At 48.8% G+C, this 8819-nt stretch overlaps 1 protein-coding gene and 1 long non-coding RNA gene across 2 annotated transcripts; one reads left to right on the plus strand and one right to left on the minus strand.

The window, feature by feature from the left end:
- The first annotated feature begins 8 nt into the window (after positions 1–8).
- LOC134418053 (uncharacterized) lies at positions 9–1180 on the plus strand. Its single transcript, XR_010027666.1, has 3 exons — positions 9–179; positions 463–593; positions 674–1180. It is a non-coding gene; the product is annotated as an uncharacterized LOC134418053 (long non-coding RNA).
- A 4831-nt stretch (positions 1181–6011) lies between these two features.
- On the minus strand, positions 6012–8444 carry RPS19BP1 (ribosomal protein S19 binding protein 1). Its single transcript, XM_063154579.1, has 4 exons — positions 8396–8444; positions 8161–8301; positions 7765–7862; positions 6012–6663 (listed from the first exon to the last, which is right to left on the minus strand). Exons 1-4 carry the CDS (start codon positions 8442–8444, stop codon positions 6529–6531), a joined length of 423 nt encoding a protein of 140 aa, XP_063010649.1. The 3' UTR covers positions 6012–6528.
- Positions 8445–8819: the final 375 nt, after the last annotated feature.

An 8819-nucleotide genomic window follows, 5' to 3' on the forward strand; every position in this document is an offset into this window, starting at 1 on the left:
CAGGACTGTCTGTGAGCCACTTGTGGCTAAAACAATTTTTTCTCTGCATTCATGCTCTGCAAATGCATGAGCTGGCCAGTAAGTTCATGATTCTGGTTTCTCCAGCCCTGCAGAGGGTAGGCAGGCCCAATTTCCTAAATGGCACTCACTCCAGGGAAGGAAGATCAGAGCTGGAACAGGTAAGGAGGAATGCACAATGCATCCATGCTGCTTTGCTCTCTGCAGCTGTGTGTGTGCCTTACAGAACTCCTTGCAGGAGAGTCAGAAGCCTGCCCTTAAAGAGCAGTCAGCACTGTCGGTGCTTGCTGAGGCTCCGAGCTTGTGGCTTTGCAGAGGCAGCCATATGGCAATCTCCTGCAACGCCTGCTGAAATGACGCTGTGTTTCCATACTTAGTAACTTAGTTAAGATTTTACAGGGGCTGGAGATCAGGGCTGACTCTTCCTCTGCATTTTTTATCTAGACTTTTCCTCCAGGCTTCAGTTAGGCACAGCAAGCATCACGCCACTTGGCTCTGCAGCCCAGCAGCTTGTCCAGCCTGCAGCAGGAGCCAAGGAACACCCAGGACACCGTCACAAGCTCCAGCCCACAAGGGTAAAACGTCTGATAGCCTCCTGCCTAGTAACTGATTTTATATTCTGCAAACTGCAGGAGCTCTCTCCTTTTTCTCACAGCCTCACAGAACAAATGTGCTTCAACTGATTCCTTGCAGCTTGGATAGAGCATGATACCATGTCCAGAACCAGATTGTAGTGCATGAAATACAGGCTTTACCTACCCCTGGAGGAGCCTTGTTCTGCAACATCCTCAGAAACAGCAGAATTCCCCCAATCTGAGTTATATAAAAGCTGTTTGAATCTGAAGTTGGCACAGCTGATGGGATTTCTGTCTCAGTTATTTTTCCTCTCAATTAAGGGCAGTGAGGTAGACTTCACATATACAGAGTGTGACCCTCGGGCTCCAATCCCTCAGCCAATTTACCAGTGCTTCATGGTAAAAAGGAGTCCAATATTCTCCCACATAACCAACCAACCTCTTGCAGTTCACTGCTCACAAAACCCCTTCTCACAAGCTTGTTTCTGCTGTTATCAGAATATTTATAACTACCTTCCTCTTCACCCTGCCTTTAGAGAGCCCCAGGTGCATGCTCTTCTCTTTCAAAAGGAACAGGGGAAACCATCACTGCAGATAACTTCTTCACATGCGTGTGTGGAGAATCAGATGCACCTTTGCAGCAAGCTTACAAAAATAAACCCACAGCTGCAGTGTTGGAGAATGAAGAAAGAATGATGATAAAATCTTTCAAATAGCTTTTGCCCTGGCAGAAAGCCCAGAAATAGCTGCAAGGACAGGCTGTCCTTTGGGAGATTAATACTCCTCCAGTGCTCCCAAGCTGGACTATAGAAAGAAAATGTGGCTTATTCTGATGCAGTTTCACACAGTGATAGTCCGTTTATAGCCTTTTCTGGGAGTTGGGAAATCTATACATTTTTGGCCAGAAGAATATAATTTTTTTTAATCTTCCCATAGACTTCATAGGCCTTCAGGGAAAAAAAAAACAAAACAAAACAAAAAACAAACAGGATCTCTATTGTCCTTCCTATAGGCATAATTTCCATCTTGTGCATACTAATTTTTTCTCAGTATGGTCCAAGTAGCTTCTGGGATATCCTACCTTCCTCTGTCCTGTTGTATTCACAGCCTTCCCATGCAATGCTGCATATAAACACTTAATTTCCAGTGCAAAGGCCATCTTGGGTTCTTAACATGAGCATACCTTGCTGGGCCAGAAGTGCCCACCTTTGCTGACTTTCTCATTGAAATGCTTCAGGCCCTGTGAATTAACAGAGGAATTCAGTCCCCTGACCTAGGCAATACTATTTTGGCTGCTCAGGTATCCCAGCTATGCAGTCTTTGCATTATTTTCAGTGCACTCATGCAGTGTCAGAAGTGAATGAAGTCACTGAACGAAGGAAGCTGGCTGCGCCCACAAGCTCCAGTTTCCCTATTACAGAGGTGCATGCTCTCCAAATGATGGCCAGCCACCTCTCACTTCTCCTTCAGCTGCTCTCTTCCTCTCTTTTGCAGGCACACACCCTTTTAAGGAATAGCAGGAGCGAGTTCCAGGCACAGCAGATGTGTCAGCTTCATTTATATAGGGCAGAGAATCTCCTAGTTGTGAAACTCCTCTGGATCTCCATTGCAGTGTGCAGGCAGATGGAGAACGAGCCCTGGTCTCAGCCTCCCATTAAAGGAGATAAATGATCTTGCTGGCATGCAAACACTGCAGCTCAGGACAGACCAGCTTGGTTATGTTACTGCTTAGCCCTGCCAACAGCTTATTCTTCAGAAAATGGTGTGTGTAATGTAACCCTCTAGACAGCTGCAGAGCAACCTTCATGATTTTGTGTCCCCCACCCTCACCAGTTAGTGGCTGGCTCTGTTAATCCTATTTACATAATTACAGATAGACATGCAAACCTTTAATCCCTCTCCAACCTACCGACCCTTCAGCTGCCTTGGCTGGAGTTGCACATTTTGAGCTGTAAGCAGACAGTAGACAGTCTGCCTTCCTTCCCACTCCTCATTTTGACTTGAATTGAAGGGTCTTTATGTCTCAAAATGAGGAACTTCCTTTCACTGTAACTTTTCTGAATTATTCAGGGCTCTGCTGCTGTGTACCCTTTTTTACATGAACCAATCTCCTTCCTAAAGCATTCAGGAGCCTGTAAGTGCTGTACATGCTCGTGCTGCGTTGGTCATCAGCAAGACTGAAATGTAAGGCAGTCATGGAAAAAAAATGCCAGAGGGTAAGATTGGCTAAAGTTTTTAGGACTCTGCCCCTACCCCTTGATTTTCCCCCTATAGCTTTTTCAGTGTTTTCAATCTCATTTGCCTGAGCAAGTTCATTGCAGCCAGGTTTGTTACTGCTATGTCATTTCAGAGGCAAGAAGTTGGTGTCCTGAACAAACATGTTTTCTTGGTTTACATTTGCAGTCCTCCCCTCTCTGACACACACATAGTGCTGGTAGTAGCTGTCGTTGCTTTCTGTGGCAAGGAAGTGGAGACATGCTGATACAGCAGAGGCTGTATGGGCTTACGTTAGTTTGTACCCACTGGAAAAAATTTCCTTTTTTTTTGCTTTCCGTTCACATAACAAGGGAGCAATAGGCCATTAAGAGGCTTGATGAATCTTATTCACACTAAGCTAGCTCAAGGCTGAGCATCTGGGAACTATTCTAAACAGTTTCCCTGGAAAGGTTCTACCACACTTATAACACTCCAGAGCTTTTATTGGCATTCATGGCAAAGCTGGTTCTACTGCTGCCCATTCTGACTCCCTGCTGCGTGTGGGTGGAGATGCCCTGTAAGATGGCACCCTCAGCACTCCCTAGCTCAGCTGCGTCTATTTTGTGCTGCAGGATGCTCAGCTGGTGTCGCAGAGCTGGGAAGGGAGCCAGCAGCCCGATGAGCTCAGCGAGCACGCGGCGTTGGCCCGGCAGCAGTGGGACACGTCCCCGCGCTGCCGCACACAGACGCGTGGGACAGAAATGCTGTCCAGCAGGTCTAAAGGTTGCTGTGGCCTGCAGCCCTCAGCTTCCAGCGTGGGAAACAGGTTGGAGGCCAGCTGGGAAAAGCAGCCACGGCAGCTGCTGCTTCCCTAACCCCTTCTTGTCTCTTCCATCGGGCAGAGAAATGTGGCTGCAAAGAGCAAAGATTACAGAATCATAGAATGGCTTGGGTTGGAAGGGACCTTAGAGATCACCCCATTCCACCCCCCTGCCAGGGCACCTTCCTCTAGAGCAGGTTGCTTGAATTCTGCCTGGCCTCTAACACTTACAGGGATTGCTCCAAGGTAGCCACCTCCTGGGGTCCCAGCACAGCTGGCATCCTCTGGGCATGGCTAGACAGACAGCTGGGAGTGTGAGAAGGTGCCTGGATTCAGCTTAACGTGAAGAGGCTGGTACCCGTTCTTCCCTCTGATTTGAGGACATTCCCCTCACAGGGCACCCCCTGTCCTTACCTACCCAGTGTTCAGGTGGCAGTGCTCTTCTTTCCTAGGAGCTCATACCCTGCCAGAGAGGGGGAAAGTCAAGGCTGCAACATATCAGATGTTTGACCTTGCAGATGGTATCTCTATCAGCCACCATTCACTTCTGCTTCTTTTTCTTCCTCCCACAAAATAAAGTTTAATTTATTTAAGGATACTGTTGACTCTACAATCAAGTTTAGTTTCAAATGGCAAAATTCAGACTGTCGGGTACCTTTACTCTCCTTGACAACCTAATGCCTCCAGAAGTCTGTTGATTACTTGTGTTGGCCTTAATGGTCTTTCCAGCCAGTAATAAGAGCTCCCACCCAATTCTGAAACTCCACTGATCTGGGTGTTATTATCCCCATAGAAAACTGCTCTGGGCCCCACTTTAAAGTTCCTCATTAGCTTTGAAAGAAGAGCTTTCCTGTTGCTTACATTTGCAAACAAACAGGCTGGGTTTTGCACAAAGAGAGTGAACCACATTACCCTCCTGCCCTTTTCTGGGGCAAGGAAGGAAGGCTTTGCTTCCCTCAGCCTGCAGGAGAAGGGCCCAGGAGCTGAACAACCACAGAAACAAGGGTGCGTAGGAGGAATGGGTAGAGGAGGAGCAGGAGAGGACATGAACGACTTCTGTAGGGTCATAGGAAATGCCAAAGACTGAAGATGAAAGCTTAAAACAAAGTAACAGCCCAGAAATCTACCTCCTTCAGTCAAGCTGTGGCACAGCCAGCTTTTTCACACAGTAAATTATCCTCATGACAGCTCCAAACAGAGCTACTTGTTAGGCCAGCTCACATGCACTGCAGCAGGCACACAGTGCAGAAGTTTTAGGGAGACGTGCTGAATACATATTTTGGTCAACTATTTTTTCAAACAATAGTGCTTCCATTCTTTTAAGAAGCTTTTTTCCCATATTTCTTAATTTTTGGAAGTAAGAACAAACTAAAAAAGGGAACTGTTCTTTGAACTGTTCTAAACTTACCACTTCTGGCTGCAGATTGTTGAATCTGATCCTATTACAAGAAATCCCCTCCCACGTGCTATTACCCAGTTTCCAGTACACACACTTCAGTACATTCACTATTTATTTCCCCTGTCTGGAACTCATATATCCAAGTGACCTTTCCTCCTATGCACACAACAGGAAAAGACCTCAACAGAGGAGGCACAGAGTTAAAATGACAGCACCAGGAACTATAATCAGAGGGCAGGGAAAGGATAAGTGAATTCCTGCTTGTGCTGGCATCAAGTGGCTGCTGCTCAGGTCAGACAGGCCCCTTGTAATCAGCTCCTGAGCTTAACCAAAGCTTGGCACTAGTCCTTCTCCTTACCTGTGTTTTTTTTTTTTTTCTTTCTCCAAAGGAAAAATAGGGAATGCATTTTCCATCTTTTTAGGTAAGGGGCAGGATAAGGTAGTGGCAGAGCCACCCAAGAAGCACATTTAGAGTGGTTTGGTAAGGAAGTTTCTGGAACAACACTCCCACCTGCAGGGCCTTCTGTTTGTTACAGCTGGGAACAGGTGGGAGTCCGAGAGAAAACAACTTCCCTTCAACCAGCACCACAGGTCATGCTCAGATTTTAATCTGATGCCAAAACTAACATCTGGGTCACAAGCCCTCCTGGCTACAGGCCCTGGCAACACTCAGCAGTGGTGCCCTGACGGCATGGCTACATCTTGGTGGGACACTCAGCTAGAAACACTGAAAGGACACTTACTCCATGTGAGAGCTCCTCCTTGGAGAAAGGGAAGATTGTGAGTAGCCAAAATGGAGGAGTCATCTCCATTCCAACTGCACTCTCTGAAGGCCTAAGCATGTCAGAGAGATGATTTAATGCATGTGTTAACATGAATTGGAGAGGCCATTCCCACAACTGAGTCATCCTAAAGAGAGGAATGCCTGGATCACAGCAATGACATGGCTCATCTTCATCACCTGTCATAATAATCACTACTACAAAGGCAAAGAGAGACAGTGTCTGCAACAATTATTTAATCAAACAACGTATAAAAAGTTTTTGCAATGACTGACAGACCTGACAAGGGCTGTAATCAGAACCCAAACTGCAGGGTTACTCAAGTTTAACAGTCTTTCAAAGCATCCTTCCTTTTCTTAATGCTAGTTGAAAACATTTCTCCATTCAGATACAGTACTTTCAACACTCCCTGCCACATAACACAGGTAGCAGGAGCCTTAAAACCTGAGGAAGGGGAAAAAGATTTTTATTTGGCTTGGTCCACCCTTCTGCATCAAGAATGCAAGATGTGGTGGCTGCAGGAAGATAATTACAAGGAGAACACACCTCAGAGTCAAGAGCACCTCTGTGGCTTTAGCTGGCCAGCAACAAGCTCTGCATTCCAGGCAGAGCTGCTCTGCAAGTCCCACACAGAGACACATCCCCGTGTGCCATCTCAAACACGCCAAGGAAACGCCCAGGCCTGAGAGCCAGACTGGAGAAGCTGCAGAAAGACTGCAAGAATCCCTGTCACGATGTTTATGGGATCCCAAAGTATTCCCTCTCAAATTTACGGAAATCTTCCTCAGTAAACACAGTGCCTTCGGGCTTCTTCTTTTCTGTCTTCTCTGGAGGCTGATCTTTGGACTTCCTGCCTCTGTTCTGAGCAAGAACCTTCAGACAATACAGAAATGGAAAAAACAACAGCCATTGTTATCCACACCAAACCACAAAACAGGGATTTTCAAGCTCACCTGCAGCACCCCTGCTGTTCTACAAGAACTCTGCTATTTTCCAGAGTGCCTCCAAAGAAAAGTGAGAGGCAAACCACTGATGTTAACCAAAGCAGGTCACTGGGACAACAGCAGATACCAACTTGTTATTTGGAGTCAAATATGAAAACTATTTTCTAGTAATTGTCACAGAGATAAGAACATGGACTTCAATTCAGAACTTTCTGAAACTATTACCTTCTTTTCTATCCCCTCTCCCCAGGACACAAACCAAAAAACCAACAAGTAGGTGGAATTCCCTCAGCATTTTCTAATACACTGACACCTCCTGTAACAATCTCCAGCCTGAGAAACAGTGGCCTAAACCACTTTCATTGTTTATGTAAGCTAACAGTCTGTATCTCCCAAAAACAGCCCAAGATTCTAGCACTGTCATCTATTATTCTCTTCAAATCCTGGCATGAGACTTTTGGGGAAGACCATTCAAGAAATTCTCAAGTTATGAGAAACACCATTTAGGAAGCTGAGTAATTCCTATTAGATGAGCCAGCAGCACATCTGCTTCCTCGTTAATCAGCCTCCAGCTACGGAGAAGGCCAGTTCGATCAACAGTAATGAGAAGGTCTAAACAGGGCACCTCTGCCAGCTGAAACTATGGAATATTTTTGGTAATTAAGAAAAGCCAACAACTGTCAGGATATTTTGAGGAACCTGATGTAGTAGGTGGCATTCCTGCCCGTGGCAGGGTGAATGATGAACGGGATGATCTTTTAAGGCCCCTTCCCACCCAAACCATTCTGTGATTTTCACTAGTGTCAGAGAACATCATAGGGGGCAACATTTCAACATCAGTTTAAATCTTACTAAGTTATTTTGCCAGTGCACACAGAAATTCCTCAAGGCCATCTGTAGACAGAAACTTAACCTGACTCTCTTGTTGTGTAAGGTATAAATCTGGAAGATCTGGGGATGATTCCCATTCACCTGTGTTCCTCTGTGGAAACAGACCCCACCTTATTCCCCCACAAAATTACAGTCTTACTTGTTCTGTGACAGCTTTGTCTGCAACAAGTCGTCCCTTTAACATGTACTGCAGGTTTTCTCTCAAGTGATTCACAGGCTTCTTCTTATGGTACTCCTCTGGAGCAAAGTAGAAAGTGACAAAATGCATCAGCTGCTCATCCAGGCAGCTCAGAAGGAGAGACAGAGGAGGATCAGCAAAGTCCGGGAGAAAGAGGAGAAAGACACCGCTACAGCTCAGGGATAGGGGTGCGCCCACAAACAGGCTGTGTTTAAAGTGAGCGACACAAAAAAGGGCGACACCAAGAGGGCACGCAGGAGAACGGGACGGCATGGGATGGATACAGCAACCGGCAGCGTGGCTACGGGACACCGCAAAGGTGCCCGGTGCGAGGGCTGAGGAGGGATCGGTGCTCACCTATCGCCGACTTCACGACTCTGCCCTTGACCGTGGCCTTGTTCCGGCCGGGCTCCGGAGCCCTTTTCCTCCGCCTCGCCGCGCCCGCCGTCCTGGGGCCGGCCCGGCCTCGTTGGAGTCCCGGCGGCGCCTTCGCCCGGCCTGCAACGGGAAGAGGGACGGAGTCACTGCAGCCGTACCGGGGAGCCCCCTCCGCCCGCCCGCCCTCCCGGCCAGCCCCGGCCCGCGGGCTCACCCGGCGGCTCCAGCAGCTCCAGGCCGCGCCGCAGCAGCGAGGCCGACATGGCCGCGCGCGCACGCTCCCGCTCGGCCCACAGCGCCCCGCGCGGCCCGGAGGGCGGGCACGCGCACCCCGCCCTGAGGGGCGGCAGCACCGGCTGGGCAGGACCGGGCCGGGAGCGAGGGGACGGACGGGATCCTGCTGGGATCCTGCCGGGGCCGGCAGCGAGGGGACGGACGGGATCCTGCTGGGATCCTGCCGGGGCCGGCAGCGAGGGGACGGACGGGATCCTGCCGGGGCGAGCGGCGAGGGGACGGGCGGGATCCTGCCGGGGCGGCCAGCGAGGGGACGGACGGGATCCTGCTGGGATCCTGCCGGGGCCGGCAGCGAGGGGACGGACGGGAGCGTGCTGGGATCCTGCCGGGGCCGGCAGCGAGGG

Source organism: Melospiza melodia, chromosome 4 (genome assembly GCF_035770615.1).
Source record: "Melospiza melodia melodia isolate bMelMel2 chromosome 4, bMelMel2.pri, whole genome shotgun sequence".
Classification (NCBI taxonomy): Eukaryota; Metazoa; Chordata; class Aves; order Passeriformes; family Passerellidae; genus Melospiza; species Melospiza melodia.

What these genes read in the sequence shown, in the direction of transcription:
- RPS19BP1 (XM_063154579.1), bottom strand. Translation starts at nt 8,444, where the DNA reads ATGTCGGCCTCGCTGCTGCGGCGCGGCCTGGAGCTGCTGGAGCCGCCG. An exon ending in AGTCGTGAAGTCGGCGATAG is followed by an intron (nt 7,863 to 8,160) that starts GTGAGCACCGAT and finishes ACTTTGCTCCAG; the next exon opens with AGGAGTACCATAAGAAGAAG. An exon ending in ACAAAGCTGTCACAGAACAA is followed by an intron (nt 6,664 to 7,764) that starts GTAAGACTGTAA and finishes TATTGTCTGAAG; the next exon opens with GTTCTTGCTCAGAACAGAGG.